Source organism: Lactuca sativa, chromosome 3 (genome assembly GCF_002870075.4).
Source record: "Lactuca sativa cultivar Salinas chromosome 3, Lsat_Salinas_v11, whole genome shotgun sequence".
In the NCBI taxonomy this organism is placed as follows: Eukaryota; Viridiplantae; Streptophyta; class Magnoliopsida; order Asterales; family Asteraceae; genus Lactuca; species Lactuca sativa.
In genome coordinates, this window is record NC_056625.2 from 47,514,789 (window position 1) to 47,538,400 (window position 23,612).

At 37.2% G+C, this 23,612-nt stretch overlaps 2 protein-coding genes across 3 annotated transcripts; both read right to left on the reverse strand.

Annotated features, from left to right (window-relative positions):
• Positions 1 to 16,482: 16,482 nt before the first annotated feature.
• LOC111884393 (protein COFACTOR ASSEMBLY OF COMPLEX C SUBUNIT B CCB3, chloroplastic) lies at positions 16,483 to 18,820 on the reverse strand. Of its 2 annotated transcripts, none has more exons than XM_052769243.1 (4): positions 18,654 to 18,820; positions 18,449 to 18,507; positions 17,724 to 17,854; positions 16,483 to 16,929 (listed from the first exon to the last, which is right to left on the reverse strand). In XM_052769243.1, exons 1-4 carry the CDS (start codon positions 18,682 to 18,684, stop codon positions 16,578 to 16,580), a joined length of 573 nt encoding a protein of 190 aa, XP_052625203.1. In that variant the 5' UTR covers positions 18,685 to 18,820; the 3' UTR covers positions 16,483 to 16,577. The 2 variants fall into 2 exon arrangements, with proteins under 2 accessions (XP_052625203.1, XP_023736478.1); XM_023880710.3 differs by having other exon boundaries at positions 16,483 to 16,932; positions 18,654 to 18,817.
• Positions 18,821 to 20,023: 1,203 nt separating this feature from the next.
• On the reverse strand, positions 20,024 to 21,969 carry LOC111884352 (pentatricopeptide repeat-containing protein At1g09220, mitochondrial). The gene has a single exon (XM_023880659.3). The coding sequence runs from the start codon at positions 21,611 to 21,613 to the stop codon at positions 20,228 to 20,230; it is 1,386 nt and encodes a 461-aa protein (XP_023736427.1). The 5' UTR covers positions 21,614 to 21,969; the 3' UTR covers positions 20,024 to 20,227.
• Between the last annotated feature and the right edge of the window lie 1,643 nt (positions 21,970 to 23,612).

The window sequence follows — 23,612 nt, forward strand, 5'->3', positions numbered from 1 at the left end:
TAACAATTTTAAAGTAGTTAACTTGTATGCACTCCAACTGTTTGACGAAATGCATAAACTAAATTACCACGTTATATTCACATATGGATATGTTTTCTCACTTGAATCAGGATATGATTATTAAAAACACAAAACAAATATGCAAGTCTTTATATTATTCATATGTGAATAACATATAAAAATTATATATATTTGTCAAAATACCTTCAAATATTCATAAGTGAATATATTTACAAGTGAATATACCTTGTAATATTCATATGTGAATATATTGTATAATATTCATAAGTGAATATATCATCTAATATTCACAAGTGAATATAGTATGTAATATTCACATTTGATATACCATGGAATACTATGTAATATTCACATATGAAATATTATTTAATACTCATAAGTGAATATATCATCTAATATTCGCAAGTGAATATACTATGTTAATATTCACAAGTGAATGCATCGTCCAATATTAAAATATGAATATACTATGTTTATTATATGTTATATTCATATATGAATGATACTTAAATTGTAAAAAAAAAAATCATATTTTTTATTCATAAGTGAATAACGAATGTACTGTAATAAAACCTGATGCATTTTTATTCACTTATGAATAACAATAGCTGAAAATATAAAAAAAAAAATTATTTTATCTTAAAACTATATCAATATGGATGTCTATTTGTAGAGAATAAAAAATCATAAATTTTTGTATATTTAAAATCATTTTTTGATAAAAATAGCTTCTAAAAATTTTAAAAAAACGAAAAAAAAACTATGTTTTTGTATATATTAAGGTAATGATTACCATAGTTTAAGGAAATATGTTTTGTTGGAAAACACATGTGGATTCCTTTCCCATTTCCACGGGTAAGTTGGACGCTTTTGCGGCAAAAATAAATGATTGGCTGAGAATGATTCCCCCATTCTTAACCTTTTTTTTCTCAATTGAACCCTTCCCTATATATATATATATATATATATATATATATATATATATATATATATATATATATATATAGTTTTTAAAATTTAATATAAAATTACAAATTTAAGATCATGGAGTATTACAGATAATAAAAAGTATATGTTTATAAATGATATAAGTTCATATTTTAACATGGTAAATTGTAGTGTTCTCGTCTATCATAGTCCAAAAAATTTGATGGCACATCAACCATAATAAATGAAGATCTTTTTGTCACATGTCATCTTCTATTTCATTTTGACGCATGTCATTTTGTAGGAGTTTTAGAATTATTATTTTTCACTTGTCATTTTTTGGAGATTTCTATTTTCTTAAAATAAAATTTCATAAAATTCTAACGAGTTTTATAAGGAAAGATATTTATTCTATATATTAATTTGATAATAAATTCTAATAAATACTCCAAATGATTTGATTTTTTTATAAATGTTCCAAAATATTATATTTTGTTATGTAAAAATATTAATTTATAAAATATTTAATATTTATATATTGATATTAGATTTTTAGCTTTAATAAACCCGTATAATACACGGGTTTCACATCTAGTATGTATAAATATTTGGAAATCATTAAGATAGCAAATCATATGATCATGTCTTGTTTTTAGTTGATATGATATAATAATGTTTTAAATAAAATTTGTAAAAATGGTCTTTGAGGTTTTTGTCCAAAGACAAATGTCTTTGGTTCAATTTTTGATACATGATATAATATTGATCCATATCTCGTTAAATTTAACAGTTTTGTCGGATATATATATATATATATATATATATATATATATATATATATATATATATATAATCCTTAGAATCCATTTCTCTAATTGTGTTTGTTTACATACTACAAGGACCACTTCTAAATCTCTTCTTTTTAATTTTATTGAATTATCATACATTATTTTTTTAATTAATTATTTTTTAATTTTTTTTCTTGGATTATTATATATTAATAAATATTAGTTTAATATATACAATATTTAAATATTAATAAATATTATTATTTTTTCTAATTAATCAGTTTAAAAAAAATTAAATTTTTACATATTAATAAATATTATTTTTAATATATAATATTTGTATATTAATAAATACTAATTAATTGGATTTTTAAATTTTTTTAGTTAATTTTTTTAATTTCATTTTTATTGCATTAATTCTTTTAGTTCAATCCCACTCATCCGACCTCTTCTAATTTATTTTAAATATTTTGAAGATATCATCCAATCCGGTAGTGGTGGGGTGGACAAAATTTTTAAAATTTAATTAGGATGATGGTGATGTTGAAAAACCATCGGGATCCTTAAAGACATTCGATAGTGAAGAAAATTATGGAATATTTTTGAAATATGATAAAATAGGTACAAATTAATGAACAATGGTGAAATATGATTTCAATAGAAAATGAAAGTAAAAATAAATTATATGAAAGAATAAGAATATCTTTTATTTTAATAAAAGACTCTTTTTCTCCGCATGCCATTTCAACATTCATTTCCGGCCAAAAATGTTTTTACCTTTATACCCTTCGTATTTTTAATTAATATTTTGGAAATCATTAATGTATATAACTCATATGCGGAATTGTATGGTACTTTAAATTCACAAAGCAGTAAATAAGTAAATAAGGAACAAATAATAACTCTCATCCATAATTCTCGCTAATTTTTGTTCCTACTTTCCATAAATCTTGCCAAATACAAATATAGCCTAATCTCTTAATTACTTTGTGGAGAATAGCAAAAAAAACTCAAATTACAAATATAGTCATAAAAATTACATATAGATTAAGCTCATCTGCGATTTTAGCATTCCATCTACGAACGTACAAGTCGCTAAAACATAGCCGTGCTTTAGTAACTTATGCGTTCACAGGTGGTTTTTTTTCCATATAAATACCCCAATCTCTGACTAAAATCACAGATGAACTAAATTCATCTGCGATTTCCTCTCATGCCACCTGTGATTTTGCATTTTTTTTGTTTTGACTACGAAATTGATAAGATTTAACTAAGAAACAATTGTATTATATATAAAGTTTTGTAAAAAATTATCACTTCAGAAACCTTATCAAATTCGTAATCAAAATAAAAAAGAATTTTAAAAATTAAAAAGAAAACGCAAAATCGTAGGTGGGATGAGAACCACCTACGAACGTACAAGTCACTGAAGGATGACTGTGCTTTAGCGACTTGTACGTTCGCAGATGGAATGCTAAAATCACAGATGGGCTTAATTTATCTGCAATATTCATGGCTATATTTGTAATTTGTTTTTTTACTATTCATAAAATAATTAATGGATTAAGCTATATTTGTAATTTTCTCTTAGTTTAATGTAATAAAAATCTCTCTCTCTCTCTTATGGTCACATACACTAATGATCTTTAATTCTTAATTACTTTCGATTGAAAAGTGCTCGGAGTTTGGAATGGTCGACACAAACGATGTTGCAACGATGGTGTCGTCTCATCCCTTTTGTATTATTCAAATCTTGTAGATTTGAGCCTCTCACTCTTCTTAGGTTCGTATATATTGAAAGATAACATTTTGATTTTGTAATGCAAACAAGTGTTCGTTTATATTTTCTTTGTTATTCTTATTATATATGTTTTTTTTGTTAGCATAGTATTTTTCCTTCCAGATTTAAGTCAAAAGATTTCACCGCTGGTATGTTCTGATATCACCATCTAAACCTGTGACATTGTTTGGCTAGGAAAAACGGTCATCTTCATCCTATATGGTATGGATGTGTTTCTAAATGTTAAGGATCATCTTCTTTATATTTTGTAACGTCCCAAAATTTCATGCTAAAAATTTCTTTTAATAAAACATTACTTTAAGCAAATTCATCATTTCAAAACATAAACAGAGTATTAGTTTCCAAAATACATGTTCGTTATCAGAGTAAACATCCCCAGACTGTCTAAACTATGGTGTGTGTCATGCGATCACCCCGAGCTCTTCGCTCCGTTACCGGAAGTACCTGAAACCAAAACTGAAAACCGTAAGCATGAAGCTTAGTGAGTTCCCCACCCTACCACATACCATTCATAACCACATACTGCACATACCGGGCCACGCCCCCTATCATGGGCCTCGCCCCCTACCTCGGGCCTCGCCCGCTACAACGGCCCCGCCACTCCAGGCCCCACCTGGCTTCGAGCCCCGCTCGGATACAGATCTGTTTCACTTAGGCCTCGCCTGTCATAGGGCCCCGCCCACTAACATATAATAGCACATAAACATATCACATCACATCACATAAGCTAAATACATACTAACGGATCTTGTTCTAAGGCCTCGCCTATCACTAGGCCCCACCCATGTCCTGCTACTGATGAGTCATGGAACCCCGTCCATACTCCTGTTGATAGTGAGATACGGGCCCAGCCCACCCTCACTCCTTCCCTAACTTGGGCCTCGTCCCTGATCTGCTGCTACTGAGATATGGAACACCATCCACACTCTGCTATTGGTGAGGTACGGGACCTCGCCCACACTCACCTCCCTACCAGGCACATACAAGTATCATACAGACAACAAGTATAAACTATCATTTAAACCATTCCTTGGGCACCCGCCCTCTATCATTGGACCTTGTCCCGAATATCATACTAGCATATTGTGCCTAAGGCTAACCCCCCGGGTCTTCTACTCATAACTACATGGGTCGGCATTGTGGCCTTAGACCCATTCACACAAAGGGAAACTCACCTGATACTGTTGAACTGCTGCTGCTAATTCCTTTGACCGCTACCTGACCACTGACTCCGAACTGCTGCTCCACTAGCTCCTCGAGCTACCAATATCGACATAACACTTAGTCTAACTAACCTTTAAAGGTCAACTAAGTCAACTCTTGTCAAAGTCAAAGTCCTGGTCAAAGTCAACCTGCCAGGTCAACCCTACTCGCCGAGTCCACTTACTGACTCACCGAGTTCTTATGCTCAAAGTCCTTCCAATCGCGACTTGACTCGCCGAGTCAGCCCCTGACTCGCCGAGTCTACTGATTCCCGAATCCTGTCCTGTCCAACTCACTGAGTCCTTACTCAACTCGCTGACTCGAGTCTTAACTCGAAGGGTTTGGGACTACGCGACCTGACTCGCCGAGTCTAAGAACAGACTCGCCGAGCACAAGGTAATCTTCATCCAACTCGCCGAGTTCATGCCCATCTTCATCCGACTCGACGAGCTGTTCATCCCACTCGTTGAGTTCCTCCTTATCTTCATGCTACTCGCCGAGTCCACTCGAAGGACTCGCCGAGTCCATTCGGATCTACTTACATGCAGAGGACTTTCGAGTCATGCATGGACTCCAAACTGTAGATCTACCCTTCCCAAGCCTATTCCCCACGTAAAGTTGCAAACTTTATGTGTGGAGAAGGAGATCTAGGCACAATCCACCATAAACTAGGGTTTAAGGCCAAAGGGGCTCCAAAATCGACTCAAGGGCTGATACTTTATGCTTCCCCAACTCATAACACACTTGGATCTGAAGTAGTAACTCCAGATCCAGCTTCTAGCTCACTTGGGTGGCAAACCATGGCTTAAAAGCCCCAAATCTCACAACCATAGAAGGTCTAAAAGAGAGAAACAACTTATTACCTTCAGATACTCAGAAATGTTCCCCAAATCTTCATATCCAAGACCACTTTTTGAAGCCTCAATGATTTCCCCTTCTTCTTCTTCCTTCAAATCACTAAATATGGCTTGGGAGCTTGAATGGGCAACTATAGGGTTTGGGGTTCGATGCTCTGGGTGCAAGAGGCAGTAAAGGGATCCTAGGAAGGAGGTTAAGGCGTTTATAAAGGCTCAAAGTCCCGAATTTAGGGTTTTCCTCGCACAGACCAGACTCGCCGAGTCACCTTGGCCGACTCGCCGAGTCGGTCACTTACTCCCCGACTCGGATCCCGCTCGGACTCGCCGAGTTCCTCCTTGGACTCGCTGAGTCGCCCCTTAAAATTAAGGTTTTCTTTCCTTTCTTGGCCTTCAAAAATTTGGGTGTTACAACTCTCCCCCACTTAAACTAAACTTCGTCCTCGAAGTTTGCTATGGCCCACCGCCTGCGAGCTGCCTCTAATACCCAACCAATTATTCTAATACCAGCTGCCTACCCTCGCTGGCCTCTCGCTTGGTCATTCCGACTAACCTTAGTCCTTGCAGACAATCATCTCGGGTCAACCCTGACCCTGAACATCCTGGAAACACAACTTACTCAACCGACAATCCTTCTGGTACCCTCTGATTACTGCGCTGAACCCATAGGGGTTCTCCACTTCCTTCCTTGCGCGATTTCCTTGCCTCCCCAAGGTAATGCTCCATAACCAACTATTTCCTCTGCCACTGTGAAGACCCTATCTTCACCAATTCTTTTACTCCCGCTACTTCCAGTATGGGTCATTATCGCCAGTATCCACTGGGCATTTCTTTCTACTATAATTTGGTGTCGAGCACCACACGATCAACTAACTGAATTCCACCAAACGCTGCATACTCGCACTGCCACTGACTGGCAATCCTGCTATTCCTCATCTGACTTCCTGATGAACTGAGACCACTCCGGGTCCCCACCAAGCTATCAATAACTGGATTACCGGCTCCCACCGGTCGCTGACCCAACACAACCCTAGCCGCTCCCAGCGACTTTCTAAGGAACTTCGACCACCTATAACTGCTCAATCTATCATGCCATTCAGGCGCTACAATCCTGGGGTCCTCGATCCCCTATCTTGACACTAAGGTTCTTACCAGGTCCCACCTATGCTGCTAAAACTCACGGGCCTCGCCTACAGGTCCCACCCAACCATACTACTAAGCAACCCTGCTCTCAGGTCTCACCTACACTGCTAGTCTCATACGGGCCTCGCCCACGGGTCTCACCCAACTATATCCTGGAGCGGCCTCTCCCAAGGTCTCACCTCTCTAGGGCTATACAGGAAAACTCCCTATCATTCTCATCCACTACCCAACCCTGATCCCTATCAGATCACTAGGAGATAAGGGCCTCGCCCCAACTCCGCTAACGAAGCTACTAAGGAATGTTACAGCTTACCCGTAGTCTTACATCACCATCCATTGCTAACTGCTAGTGAATGCTACGGCTGCCCCGTAGTCTTACAACACTTCCACCACTGACTGCTAGAACAAAGCACCCACGTGCCATAAGCTCTCTAGATCCTCATTCCGACTCCATCGAGTCCTTCGGGCGACCACAACCCGAATTCCCAACTACACACTAACCATTTCCATCACATGCACTAACTGACGAGGAGTTTCTCAAACTCCCAACCCTGAATTCTCAATCCATCAAACGTTGAACTACTTCTTTTCCTTCTCGGAGGTCACATACTCATTCTGGGTCTGCATGCTCCTACCTGGGCACACTCGGAGGGTTCTCCCTCACTTCGATCCCACTTACCCCTTGATGCTCAATACTCCAAAAGAGATTCCGATCTTAGTTGCCATTCCATAATCCATCTGCTAAGGAACCCAAGTCTGACATGGCTAGGGATCTAACCATTCCCTTTCTAACGCCCTGCCACTCCGAACTAGCGAGACGTACCAATTCCCTTCCAAGCATGCTACAATTATTGCATCCTTTTAAACCTTCTTTCATTGAGCACTTCCCCTAACTACCATACAAATAACCAAGGTATGCAGATGGCATATAACATAATCACAAGCAAGCCACACCATAATACAATGCTCATACCAAAAATTGATGCATAACCATAACAATATAATCATGCAAACATAAAAGAACTGAAAACGGAAGTCACATACCTGTAATGTCCGGCGCTGCTCGTACCTCCAAGGTAGTCATATGAAAATCCCTGCTCCCTGTTGCAGGCGCCTCTACCCGGCCCTGACGGCCATCCGTGATCCTCAAGGTTGCAGGGGCGGGTGCCATCACCCGTCCTGCCGAAAGCAAACTGGGACACTGGGCCTTCTTGTGGCCCCGCTGGTTGCAGTGAAAACATATCAAGTCGGATCCCTGCATGGTGGTAACAGTACAATCCCTGCTGAAATGACCAGTCCGACCGCACTTGAAACAGCCAGACTCGCCACCGCTACCACTCCTGCATACGCCCCCGTGCGCCCTGCCACCCTTCCCGCACCGGCTGCGGTCCTGATAATCCCTCGACCTCGAATCCGATCCCTTGGGCCTTTTGCCCGAACCTGCAGCTACCTGAACCTCATCCGGCTTCCTCTTCCGGATCTGCTCCAAATCAATTTCCCTCTCTCTAGCCCGAGAAATCATATCTTCCAGCGTCTTACAGCTGGATATGCTCACGAACTCCCTGATGTCATCCCTCAACATCTCATGATATCGGGCCTTCTTCATCTCCTCATCCGCGACATACAGTACAAGAAGAGCCCTCTCCCTGAACTTGGCGGTGATCTCCGCCACAGTCTCAGTGGTCAGCGTCAAATCCTGAAACTCTCATGCCAACTGCTGCACCTCAATAATTGGCGAAAACTCCGCCCTGAACCTAGCCGAGAAATCGCTCCAAGTCATCGCGTCCAACGCGGCATCATCCCCCAGAGCATGACCAATCTCCTCCCACCAATCCCTCGCTCTGTCCTTCAGAAGACAGGAAGCGAGTCTGACCTTTTCCCCCTCAGGACACCGGCTCGTACGGAATGCGTTGGCAACATCAGCCAACCATCTGTTGCTAGCGATGGGGTCCCTAGCTCCATGATAATCTGGTGCCCCGGAAGCCCTGAACTCCCGAAATGTCAAGTTACGCGCTCCCATCAAAGCCATCATCTCAGTACGGAAGGCTCCCAGCCTCTCATCCAAAATCTCCAATATACCCTCTTTGACCGTGCCAAAGATCACAGGAGTCTGGCTCAAAATACTGCGCGTAACCTCGGCGGATATCAACTCCCTCATTCGCTCCTCGAGCTGCTCGGCCCCTGAACCCGAGCCCGATCCCTCTCCGGCGCCTGATCCGCCCGCTGGTCTCTCTCGCAACGTCACCATACTGAAAATATAATACATCCACTATCAGAAAACTCATCACTGCTGCGAGACCAAACACACTCCCTACTAGGTTCCCGGTCTTGTCTTGGCCCTTCCCGAATCAAGTACGAATCCTCTGCTTTTAGTAGTACGGGCCCATACTACCTTCCACATCTATCCGTACTTTCCTCAGGAATTGCTTTGAATCCACCAGGTCCCTTATCCACTACTACTGCTCCCAGCACTATCTCATCCTAGGCTTACCCTAGGGAAACCTCTGACTCAACTCAACCAGTCCTCAGCTGCTGAAGGTCTCCTTGTGATGCCAATTAGCCATCACCTAGATACCATCACATGTGACGAGGCTCAGATAATCCTTCAAGTAAAAGACTCGTCCCTACAACGGTTGGACTCAAACAAGAGCTGCGCAATAGGGCCAAATCCAGCACTCTGAGATTATTCAACCCTGATCACATGTGACGTGACGTATCCACCTAATGGCTAACTCCCATCACTCAAAATCCCACAATGCACAAAGCAAGCAGCATTCGGACAAGGGGAAAATCTAACCACAACATACTCAAGCAATCATATCCAAACAGCAAGAATCTGAACTAGCATGCAACACAAACTCATAAACTCAGGCATAACCTAAACAGGCTATCCTACTACTGTCTAATCAGCACTATCATGCAGCTCAAACACATATAATAGGCACATAAGGCATCATTCCTAGATCCTTAGTCCTAATCTAGCATGTTGTTCAATCAACTGTTAATCGTAACATAAACTTGTATGGGTATTTTGGGGTACTTACTTGAGCTCGGTTGATTGCATGCACCACACCCTTTTCTCTTTTCAAAGTTCTTTTTCTTTCTGAATTCTTTTGCTTTTCTAAAACTGTTTTTAGTTCTCAAAAATCTTTTTACGAAACTGTCTTTTCATTTTTGAAAACTTTTCATCCGACCCCTCAGTTTGAGTTCAGGCACACCCGAGAGCATGCCTGAATCCCTCAAACCAAGGCTCTGATACCAACTTGTAACGTCCCAAAATTTCAGGCTAAAAATTTCTTTTAATAAAACATTACTTTAAGCAAATTCATCACTTCAAAACATAAACAGAGTATTAGTTTCCAAAATACATGTTCGTTATCAGAGTACACATCCCCAGGTTGTCTAAACTATGGTGTGTGCCATGCGATCACCCCGAGCTCTTCCCTCCGCTACCGGAAGTACCTGAAACCAAAACTGAAAACCGTAAGCACGAAGCTTAGTGAGTTCCCCACCCTACCACATACCATGCATAACCACATACTGCACATACTGGGCCACGCCCCCTATCCTGGGCCTCGCCCCCTACCTCAGGCCTCGCCCGCTACAACGGCCCCGCCTGGCTTCGAGCCCCTCTCGGATACAAATCTGTTTCACTTAGGCCTCGCCTGTCACAGGGCCCCGCCCACTAACATATAATAGCACATAAACATATCACATCACATCACATAAGCTAAATACATACTAACGGATCTTGTTCTAAGGCCTCGCCTATCACTAGGCCCCGCCCATGTCCTGCTACTGATGAGTCATGGAACCCCATCCATACTCCTGCTGATAGTGAGATACGGGCCCAGCCCACCCTCACTCCTTCCCTAACTTGGGCCTCGCCCTTGATCTGCTGCTATTGAGATATGGAACACCATCCACACTCTGCTATTGGTGAGGTACGGGACCTCGCCCACACTCACCTCCCTACCAAGCACATACAAGTATCACACAGACAACAAGTATAAACTATCATTTAAACCATTCCTTGGGCACCCGCCCTCTATCATTGGACCTTGTCCCGAATATTATACTAGCATATTGTGCCTAGGGCTAACCCCCGGGTCTTCTACTCATAACTACATGGGCCGACATTGTGGCCTTAGACCCATTCACACAAGGGGAAACTCACCTGATACTGTTGAACTGCTGCTGCTAATTCCTTTGACCGCTACCTGACCACTGACTCCGAACTGCTGCTCCACTAGCTCACCGAGCTACCAATATCGACATAACACTTAGTCTAACTAACCTTCAAAGGTCAACTAAGTCAACTCTTGTCAAAGTCAAAGTCCTGGTCAAAGTCAACCTTCCAGGTCAACCCTACTTGCCGAGTCCACTTACTGACTCGTCGAGTTCTTATGCTCAAAGTCCTTCCAATCGCGACTTGACTCGCCGAGTTAGCCCCTGACTCGCCGAGTCTACTGATTCCCGAATCCTGTCCTGTCCAACTCACTGAGTCCTTGCTCGACTCGCTGACTCGAGTCTTAACTCGAAGGGTTTGGGACTACGCGACCTGACTCACCGAGTCTAAGAAACAGACTCGCCGAGCACAAGGTAATATTCATCCAACTCGCCGAGTTGTTCATCCAACTCGCCGAGTTGTTCATCCAACTCGCCGAGTTCATGCCCATCTTCATCCGACTCGACGAGCTGTTCATCCCACTCATCGAGTTCCTCCTTATCTTCATGCTACTCGCCGAGTCCACTCAAAGGACTCGCCGAGTCCATTCGGATCTACTTACATGCAGAGGACTTTCGAGTCATGCATGGACTCCAAACTGTAGATCTACCCTTCCCAAGCCTATTCCCCACATAAAGTTGCAAACTTTACGTGTAGAGAAGGAGATCTAGGCACAATCCACCATAAACTAGGGTTTAAGGCCAAAGGGGCCCCAAAATCGACTCAAGGGCTGATACTTTATGCTTCCCCAACTCATAACACACTTGGATCTGAAGTAGCAACTCCAGATCCGGCTTCTAGCTCACTTGGGTGGCAAACCATGGCTTAAAAGCCCCAAATCTCACAACCATAGAAGGTCTAAAAGAGAGAAACAACTTATTACCTTCAGATACTCAGAAATGTTCCCCAAATCTTTAGATCCAAGACCACTTCTTGAAGCCTCAATGATTTTCCCTTCTTCTTCTTCCTTCAAATCACTCAATATGGCTTGGAAGCTTGAATGGGCAACTATGGGGTTTGGGGTTCAATGCTCTGGGTGCAAGAGGCAGTAAAGGGACCTTAGGAAGGAGGTTAAGGCGTTTATAAAGGCTCCAAGTCCCGAATTTAGGGTTTTCCTCGCACAGACCAGACTCGCTGAGTCACCTTGGCCGACTCGCCGATTCGGTCACTTACTCCCCGACTCGGATCCCGCTCGGACTCGCCGAGTTCCTCCTTGGACTCACCGAGTCGCCCCTTAAAATTAAGGTTTTCTTTCCTTTCTTGGCCTTCAAAACTTTGGGTGTTACATATTTATTATGACATTTCTTGTAAATATGTTGTTCTGTTGATATTGTTTTGTTCAGGTTAGTTTGCCTTCCCTTATTTTAAATTTATATACCCTAATTTGTCTTGAAATTGAAGTTGTTGTGTATTATGGATGCTTTTAATAATTTATGTTCATTATACAAGTATAATATTAGGAAAAGTTTGGTCTGTTGCAAGAACTTGCTATGTATTTGAAATAATGCTTACACTGCGTAGGGAAAGGCAAGAAAAAACACTACACTTCAATATACTTTTTTATAATATCACGTATTTCACTTTTCATGTTAATAGAAGGTAAAAATTAAATCAAAATCATGCATATCTCAATGAAGTATATTGATATCTTTTACTCAACTAAACTTCTGATCTATTTAACTTCGTTTTTATTTTATAAGTAATTCTTATAAATTGAATGCTTAACAAGTTCAAAAAGCAAGTTGAAAATTGGCAGGTTTGAAAATACATACCAGATGAAATGCTTGAAAGAATTGATAAGATTAGTAAGGAACAAGTTGAATTTGTAACTGTTTTGTCTAATAAGGATGATTTTGATTCATTTTTTGGAACGAATTTGATTCATTTAGCATGATTAGAGTACAAATCGCTTTTGATCTACCTCGATTTTCCATCTCCTTTTCATCTCAATTATCATAAAAGTCATCTTTTTCACTAGTTTTTTCTTTTCTATAACGTTTAAAGATTTGGATACTACTTTCTATGGTGATTTCTTAATCCTTTATAGGAAACCAGTCTTTATTCATTTAACCTCTTGATTGAAGTTCGTAAGTTTCAATATTTCATCCCCGTAGATCACATGTTCATCATTCCTCATCGGTTCCTCTATTTCCATTTGAAGTCCATCAACAAGAAGATGAGATGTATCAAGGTTCCTCTATAACGTTTATGTATTTTTTCATATTTGTTAGCCAAGTTTTTGTTTCAAGGGTATTTTGGTCATTTTACTTATTGTTTTTGTTTGTTTTTATAGGTCTGGAACTACTCGAGGGAACCCCAAGTTTTAGCATAATCGACATAATCTCATATACCTTGAGGATTGTGGAGGCTTTCAATGAAAGCTTGCTTATAAGGCATTTCATTAACATTAAATGCATGTTTAGCCTTTTTTGGTGCTCGAAATAGATAAGTAAAGGATTTGATTATGCATGGAGGAATGGTATGGGTCAAACAAACAAATTCAAGAAAACGAACTTGTGTGGGTCAAAAAAGTATTTCTTCGAGTTACTACACGAGAACAAAATATATGGACTTGGAGACAAAATTTGTTGATAATGGAAAAACTGAAACGAGCAATTCAACAACTTAATATCATTTTTAGATGAGATGTGTTAAGTGAAAAGACAATACAAGTGCAATCATATCTTATTAATTTAATAATATTTTATAAATTTTTGATTTTTCATTACACTATTTTCAATTATCAATATTGTTTTTTTTTACAATCCGTGGTTTTCACGGATTGTAACCTAGTATATATATATATATATATATATATATATATATATATATATATATATATATATATATATATATATATATATATATATATAGAGAGAGAGAGAGAGAGAGAGAGAGAGAGAGAGAGAGAGAAAGAGAGAGATGTTCAAATGTTTTTGACAACTATTGCGTGCATGAATGTACCAATAGAAATTTAGAAAAAAAAAATAATTAAATAAATTATTTAAGGGTATTATAGTAATCTTTGCATATTTAATTATGGTAGATAATTAATATATTTATTATCCACATATCAAAGTCAAACCGGGTAGAAATTGGAAGGCAACGAAGACGGCTATTCTTTTTTTAACCTAGTCAAAAACCTATTAATACGCATCTTTCTATTCAGTCGCATCATAACCTATTTTTCTTCCTCCGTCTTCTTTGTTTGTTCCCCTCGTCGACTGCATATCCACCCCCATCTTGGACCCAAAAAGGCATCAATGGTGTCGCCAGACTCCCGGTCTCCACCTCCATGCCGATTTCATCCTTGATTCAGTTCTGGTTGGTTTGTCGTTCATGGAAACTGTTGTCAATCGACGCTTAATTATGTTCTCCGTCAAAGTGTGCGACGACGAACGCAAGGGGGATCAGTCCAAACACCGAAGTATTGATGAATTGAACACCAAAGTATTGAAGGTATGTATTCGTGTTCCTGTTTATTTCATAAGGATAAATATTTTATCAAGCGACTCTCCTTTATTGAATTAAGGAAGATTGTTGTGTTTAGTGATTTTGTACACATGAATTAAGTTTTCATAAGATGTTTGTGATTAAAATTCATACATACGATAAAATATTTCTTCTTTTTACATGATTATCAAATACGTATTACCTCCACTAATGGTTTATTTATTGTTTTTATATTGTTGATTGTTTTTCATTTTTAATCGCAAGTTTATTGTTTACCTTTTTTATATATCTAATTTAATAGCAATTTGTATATAGCAATGAATTGGGATCTCCATAATAAGTCATGTTTATGATGTATTTGGTTATAAATAATGATTTTTTTTCTTGCTGTCCTATCTCGTTTCTTCATTCACATGTTTAAGCCTTTTTCTTAATGGGAACAAATGGAAAGTTTGGTATTCTACCAATACAAATTATAATGAATATTATTTTAAACCTGCAAATTCTTATAGAATGAGAAAACACAATATTCTTTTAGAATAAGGTTAGTAACACTCAACAATTTGATGCCTATTAATCTAACAAAATTAGATTTAAATCTCCTTATTTGTCAAGATAGGAAAAGTAAAAACATTTTGTGATGTATTTTTTTTGTCATATAAAAGAAAATAATATGATTTAAGTGTATTCTGTGATGTATTCTGCCAGAATTTATTTGTGTATTATTTTGGTTCAATTTGTGATTTTGAATTCCAATTTCTAGTGTCCCTCGTTATTGTGTATTTGGAATCTAAAATTATATTAGCAGTAAATACGATATTTTTGAATGTATTCTATGTATTCTGTCATAATATATTCTACCAAAATAAAATCTATGTATTCTGTCAGAATCTATTTTATGTATTCTACCAGAATATATAAAGTGATAGATAATTGCAAGCAACATGTTTTTAACCATTGTTAGTTTTTGTTGTATTTGTGATAGGAATAGCTGGAAGAATGTGTTGAAGACCTAATAGAAATAACTTAAAGAATAAATAAAGTTTGATCATACTCACATTTTAATAATGTTATTTTTTAAGAATTTTATTCATTTTTGTTGATATTTTTTTAGAATATGTATAATTATATTAAAATGTATAAGACTTTTTGTCTATAAGAATATATATGAATTTGTATTTAAGTTCGGATGTATAAGAATATATTAGAATGATGTTATTTTTGAACCTCGGATTCAAGAATTTTGTTATTCTTCAATAATCTTCTAATATAATAAAATTCTGAAAGAACATCATTCTAACAAAAAAAATATTCTAACAGAATAAAATCGGTTATGCTTACAAATTACGTTAGAATTAAAATTGAATTAAGCCGAAATAACAAGGAGTGTTTTTTGTCCATTTTTAGTGCCGTCCTTTTTTTGTTCAATTTAGTAGGGTAAAACCTAAAGAAATTTGTTATAAGGACTGAATATGTAAAATAACAACAAAAACTTATTTTGCAACAAAAAAAAGATTAAGAATTAAATGTGTACAAATTGAAAGCTATATTACCCTATTAAGTCATCGTTCCCAACTTAATATAGTGTAATCGGTTAAAAACTGAATGTGTACAAAAAAAAACAAATTAAATGGTTAAATATAAACAAAAAATAATCAATAATTAAATGTATACAAAAAGAAAAATATCTTTCGAACCGATCCTTCACACAACCAACAACACGGCTATTCCAAGCAACTAGAGTAAAATATTTTTTTCATCAAGTCTAATGCGACTAAAGTAGCTTTGTAGGTGATCATAGATGTTTGAATAAAATGTTATCAAACACAAGACTTGTTTTCTTTTTTAGATTTAACAAACCGATACTCTTGAATTCCAATATTTATCAATCTTTAACAATGTTTATCAATTTTAATGTGAGAGGAGTTGGATGAAAAAAAAAAGGCAAATAAGTAAACGGTTAGTTTTTTAATACATTAAGCCAGGTTTTCAGGCTTAATTCATTAAGTCATTCTGTTCGGATCAAGTCAAAAGGAAACAAACATGCCCATAAAGCTTATTACGTAAAAGGAAACATCCCCTAACTATTATATTCAGAGAGAGTGAAAGGTAGGGGTTGAAAAAATGTAGATTCTGTATATGATTCATTATTACATAATCTAAACCTGTTGAGATAGGAGGACAAGGAGGCCCTGAGGGCCAACTAATATTTCATTAAGGAAACTGATCAATCCAAACCAAACCACGGGAGTTACATCAACTCCACCAAGGGGAGGAATCACCTTGCGTGTGACTGTCAAAATCGGCTCTGTAGGGGCGTATGCTACTACATACGGGAATTTCTCAACAGGAAGCTTTGGATACCATGACATGACAATTCTTACAATGAACAGGAATGAAAATGCTGATAGTAAAGGCCCCAATATGGGTATTGCCAACTTAGCTGTTCCCGGATCCAGATCCATTAAAACCAACCTTTGCATGTACTCTGGTATCAAGTCCGATGCATCTCTTCTGTTTAGAGCAATGGCTCAGGTTACAAACAAATATATATATATATATATATATATATATATATATATATATATATATATATATATATATATCCACCTAAATTGACGATAAAAATAAAGCAAAATACAAAAAAGCATTTGTATTTTCACCAATATATTGATTTAGTTACTTAACGATCTTTCTTTAGTGATTAATCCATTATACTTTCGTTGTCTGTTTAAAAGAAAGGAAAAATGACCAACAATAACGCTTTATTTGCTCTTTTAAGTCACCAAAATTCTAATTGTATCCAAATGACCAACAATCTTTTATCAGTTTAGCTACTAGACTATTAATTTTATCGATGTAGCGTCTAAACTATTACGTAGTATATTCCTCTTGATTTAGCCCTTGAACTATAATTTTTATATCTTACCCTTTTTCCAAAACGGGTACCAGGAAGATTTGTTTTTTTTTAACAGTAAAAAATGTTTGATGGTTTGATATGTACAGAAAATAATTATGTGGCTTAATTGATAATGTAGTAAAAGTTCAAGTGATTTTCTCTATTTTACCCATAAAAGTACTCCCTCCATACAAGATTTACATTAATTCCATAACATCAAAGCTAAAGCTAAGATTGTCGCTATTTGTAGTAATTGAAGGGTATTTTAGACATTTAATTAATAGTCAAAAATTTCATCTGGAATATGTATATGTGTATGGTTTAACTTCCAAGTTCTGAAATTCCACAGGATGGAGGGAGTAATAATTAAAAGTAAAAAAGAAGGGGGAAAGGAAGGTTTACATACATGGGATCTGTCAAGTTGATTGAAGCTGATAAGGGAATATCAATGCTAGGAACTGCAACTTCTAAAAGGCAACATGCTCGATATCTTTGGACTTGCTGATTTGGTTTTCTTTTTGTTGGGCATACGGATTTCTGAAACACAAGAGAGAAAACATGAGTGTTTCGACTTTCAAATGTAAAGATCTCATAAGAGTTCTTCACATTAATCACTAAATTGAAATGGGCATAGAACACGAGGAAACTTCTCAGAAACATGTAAGAAGCTAATATATGCTAATGACTTGAACTTGAACTTCAACTATGTCAACTACATGTAAATTATGAATCTCATACAGTATTTGATTGATCTATATGAAAAAAAAAACAAATATAAAAGTGGTTTTCTGTTCAATACTGAATAATAAACATCCCTTTTATGCAACATGTCCATTTCTCTTGTGGTTCGATTACGCAAAGCCATGATTTCCACAAGCGACGAATTAACCTAACAGTTTCATGTTCCCTTAAGGCTCTCACCTAGTCAATTATATTTGACAAATTTTAGTAACGAATTGGACTAATGGATCCATTCTAGTATATATGAACACGCATAAACGAAGAGAAATCTGCATTTGGACATTTATTCAACATGAAAAAAGGGAAACGATCAAAGCAGAATTAAACGAACAGATATACAAGAGCATTTGCTGCCTAGTAAAAGAAAGATGAGACGGAGAATTAGCTTACAGGAACGAATAAATTTGATCCGCCTGAGGTCGAAATTAGGTGTAGTGGTGCTGCATAACCTGCAAAATTGCAAGGAGAAAAGAAAACAGCAGATCATGAGTCGATATGTTAATCAAAAGATGAATTTGCCCAAACAATGCTTGAATTTAGACATATGTAGGTAAAACGCGAGCCCTAGCTACTGAATTAAGTATAAAAACTGTACATTTGCTCTGAATTGAACAAGATGCAGCCATTGAAGCTAAATTGGGAAGAAGGTATGATAGAACTTCCTTCTAGAAATAGAAGAGAAGGTTATCCTGGTTTTGAACGGTCTAGTCCGTCCGGGATTTTACATGAACCGAACAAAGAATTGTGATAAAAGAAAAAAAGTAATTTAGGCATGTTTTCAACTTTTCATCCACTAATATAGCCTGTGAAGTTGACAGCACGTATAATTACCTAAATACCCTCGATTCTTTAGGTAATGCTTTTTTACGTATAGAAACATGGATACCCCTATATTTTTTGCCATGTAGAAGCCATATAAATAAGAGTTACATAAATGATAAACCCTTTGAAACATACAAAAACTTTCTATGTAATTTAGGTATATTGTATTTAAGAATCATTATTTGGGGAAAATTGTGGTTATTGGCATGGAATGATTAGGCAATGATTAACTGAACATAATGGAAACGTGTTGCAATTTTGGAGTACAAGACTACTCTTTTTGAAAGAGAGTTAGTTCACTTAAATGATGGAAACATTAATAAGAAGAGGGAAACATTAATTCCACTAACCCTCGACCTCAAAGAGGGAGGGCACTACATGATGCTATTTGTTGTTCATCGACCTTTATTGTATGGCTTAATGATTGTAGTTAGAGGTAGAGGTGCACAAACACAACTGGTTTAAAAAAACGAAAAATGAAAAAAAAAATAATAATAATAAACCTGTTTAAAAAAAATAATAATGATTCAACTAAAACCGAACCGATAATTTGATATAAATTTTAACATATTGCAAACCGTTTTTTCCAACAGAACTGGTTTTTAACCAAAAACAACCGATTTTTTAAACTTAATTTCACATCAAAAAACCGAAAGAAACAAACAAATTTTAACCAAAGCCGATAACAAGAAAACATACATGTTTTATAAAAAAACCGAAACAGATTAAAACAGGCGGTTAATGTGCACCTCTGGTTATAGGTGCACAAATAGTTATAGTTTGTCCACTCGTTGGGCCAATTTTATTTCATTATATGGGCCCTTTTCTTGGTTATTTCTTGGCTTGGTTATGTCCTTCTGTAGGTTGTAGCAGTGTAGCCTGGATCTTTGTATGTATATTGTATAGTATAGGTTTCTCTTTATAACGATTAACGGTTATGAAACCTCAAGAATTTGAGTTGGAAGTCCAATTTATAATCGAGTGAAATAAAATACTTCAAAATATTTGGACCAAAATAGGCCAAAGTCTCATTGGGCCAATTTTATTTCATTAACGGGTATGAAACCTCGTGTACAATTACAATATTTGGATCAAAATACGCCAAAATTTTGCTTCTCAAAAATGCTCAAAAAACACACAACATACGAAATAATTTCATTGAATCATTCATCGTTTGCTTCCCTGAATGTCTCGTTAGTGGGGCTTGCAAACAAACCAAGACTAATAATTTCCCACACCAACACAATCACCAATCCGCATAAATATACGAACAAATTTCAGCTCCAATGTATATTCTCCATAGGTTCAAACCTCATAAGTAATATCACCTTTTTGCCATTTCAAAGCTTAGATGGAACTACGACCAGGTAGTTTAGAAACACCCAGTTGATCCATTTTTCTCCTAACCTTCTCTGAATCAACATAATCACCAACACTAGAGAAGATGTTTGACATAAGCACATAATCACTAGAGTAACCTCTCTCCTTTTCAAATATTCTCCTCGTGACTCTCTTCCCTGTCTCAACATTATTATAGGAGCTACATGCCCCAAGAAGCACCCTCCAAATCACATCATTATCCAAATCTTTAGGCACCTTCAAAGCCACTTTCTCTGCTTCTTCAATCCTCCCTGCTCTCGCTAACATGTCAACCAAGCACCCATAATGCTTTATATCAGGCACAATACCAGACTCATCCACCATTTTCTTGAAAAACATTAACCCTTCTTCAACTAATCCTCCATGACTACAAGCACTTAGAATACTCAAGTAAGTAACTCTATTAGGCTTCATCCCTATTTCCTCCATTCTTTTAAAACTATCCACAGCCTCCCTTGCCATTCCATGCATTGCAAATACAGAGATGATCGATGTCCACGACACTAAATTCCTCATCTCACTTGTTATGCCTTCAAAAACTCGCAAAGCACTCTCCACACTTCCGCACCTTGAATACACATCAATTAAAGCATTCGTAACACGTATATCTATCATATAAAATCCGTTTTTTTCCCCATAAGCATGAATTGACTGACATAACTCCAAAGACCCTAGATTCCAAATCGCGGGGTAAATTGCTAAAATGGTGATCTCAGTTGGCTTTGTATTATCGTTAAGTGCAAGCATGTGTCTAAACAATGAAATTGCTTCCTTGGGTTGATTTGCTCGTGTATACCCGTCTATCATACCACTCCAAGAAACAACATTCTTAATAGGCATTATATCAAAAAAAGATCGCGCTAGCACAATTTCACCGAGTTTTGCTAAACCTGTTACTAAAACGTTCCATGTGACTAGATTTCTTTCAGGCATTTCATCGAACACTTTGCGACATTCGAGTAAATGCCCACATACAACATACATGTTGACTAAAGCGGTTTGGATGTAAACATGACTCTCAAACCCGAATTTGAATGTGAGAGAATGGAGTTGTGAACCCGACATGGGTAGATGTGAATTAGCACATGATTTTATCAAGAAAGCATATGTGAAACTATCGCCATAAAACAAGCTGGTGGGGTGGAGATGATGCTTATAGAGCAAAAAAGCTTCATCGGGGGAATTCCCAAGTGAATAATGGTGGAGGATGGTGGTCCAGAGACTGACTGGTGGTGGTGGTGTTTGGATTATGGCGGCAGTGATGACCAAGTGAGCGTGGATTTGTTGAATCGATCGGCGGTTGCAGTGATGCTTGTGTAGTAACGATAACAGGTTGTAGTGGTCTTTCCTCATTAGTTTGGTGATTCTGATGGATTTAGCCAATGAACTATCACGAAAGAGCACTTGTTTAAAGGCTAAACCAATAAAATTTTGACATTACATTTTACTTTTCTGTATTTTGCCGGTAACTGGGAAATTTGTTTTTTTTAAAGGTTAAAAAAAATATAATGGTTTAATCGTTAAATTGATATGATGGTGAAAGTACAATGGCTGCTTTATGTATTTTGACCCTATGAAGCCAAAATTACCTGCTTACCCCTCCTGAAGGGTAATGATTTTAGCTTACAAGATTGTCTCTACTTGTATCACTGAAGGGTATTTAGACATTTAATTAATAGTCAAACTTTCGGTATGAAATATGTGTATCACCTATATTCTGGTGTTGAATGTGCATCTCATTTTCTTATTTAGAATAGCATACTTTGTCTAGCTCAGAAATGACATGCTTTTATAGGAAAAAAAAACCAAATATAAAAGTGCATTGTTATGGACTCACTCACAATAACAAGCACAAACACAAACACAGAAATGAACCAAACTCAAATGATTCTTGATTGAAAATGGAAAGAACAGATAGAATGTTAGCCTTCGAAACTCTAACTATCTCCAGAATGACAATTCACACAAAAATTCTCATTGCCTCTACTGACCACTCCACTAACTTAAATACCCACAAAGGATACTCTGGGATTAATTCCCGATTTGCCCTTGGTCCCCTCCAGGGTGTGTAGTGTTCTTGTTATCTGGTGTGGTCCCAACCGTTAGTGGACTTGCCATATTCCTCCTTCTGTGGTACATAAATTGTAGAGGTGGGTGCATGAAATGTTCAATGCTAAATACCAAAATCAATTTCTCTTTCGGTTCTATTACTCTAACCCACGATCTTCCACAAATAAAGTATTAACCTAGTAGACATACGCATAAACAAAGAGAAATTTGCATTTGTTAACCTCGAAAACAAACTAAAAGTGAACAGAAGGGAAACGATTAAATTAGAATTAATCCACCAGGTATAGATAGAGCATTTGCTGCCTCTGAAAAATCAATTGTTTTCTTGTATCCACTTTTAAAATTCAATAGAAGAAAAGGCATGAGAAGAACATAACTCGTATAAGACCAAAAAATACATGAACATACACGAACATGGTGAAAGAAAGCGCACGAGGAGGAAAAAAACACATGAAGAAATCGCATATCCATAAAACGTACTCTAATCGCACAAAAAAAATAAAGGAAGAAATCAGACAACATAAAAAACTAATCTTACAGTTGATTGAGCTCTGATTCAAATAGACATGATTTCACACCTTCGATGCAAATTAGTCGATTCAAGCCCTAGTCTAATCGATTGAAAGCAGATGGGGTATATATAATTGAGTGCATCCATGGTTTGTAGAAATCGATTTTGAAAAGAAAGGAAATGGGAGGAAATGAGAGGAAAGCAAGTCCCGAGTTTCATTAAAGGAAGGAAATGGAAGGAAATGGAAGGAAAACTTTCCCTCTTACCTTTCCTCCCGATTTGGGAGGATTTGAAAAGAAAAAACAAAATGTTTAACTTTCCTTCCATTTCTCTCCGACTCGGGAGCACAAATGACAATTTCTTTTTCCTTTCTTTTCTCTTCTTTTCTCTCCTTACTTTCTTTTCTCTTCTCTTCTTTTCTTTGCTATAACTCGGGAGCGGGGTGTAAAAATCTGAAGAAGTAAAAGAAGGGAAGAAAGAAGAAGGAGGAAGGAAAAAGAAATAAGGAAGGAGTCTTGTGTAGGGATGAAAGTGGGTCCAAACCCGGACCAGATGGACCCGGACCCGGAAAACCCGGAACCGGTTAACGGGATTTTATAGAACCGAAACCGGACCGGTATATAAGAACCGGTTCCGGTTCGGTTCTGGGTATGGTTCCGGGTAAAGTGGGACTAAAACCGGGAAACCCGGAAACATCAAAGTGGGTAGGTTGAAACCGGATAAAGTGGGTTTAGAACCGAAAAACTGAAATTTTTTGGTAATTACTTACTA

Coding starts and splice junctions, on each gene's coding strand:
- LOC111884352 (XM_023880659.3), bottom strand. CDS start 21,613: ATGAGGAAAGACCACTACAACCTGTTATCGTTACTACACAAGCATCAC.
- LOC111884393 (XM_023880710.3), bottom strand. CDS start 18,684: ATGGCTGCATCTTGTTCAATTCAGAGCAAAT. Junction 17,855..18,448: donor GATCAAATTTATTCGTTCCT/GTAAGCTAATTC, acceptor CTTGTGTTTCAG/AAATCCGTATGCCCAACAAA. Junction 16,933..17,723: donor ATCAACTTGACAGATCCCAT/GTATGTAAACCT, acceptor TGCTCTAAACAG/AAGAGATGCATCGGACTTGA.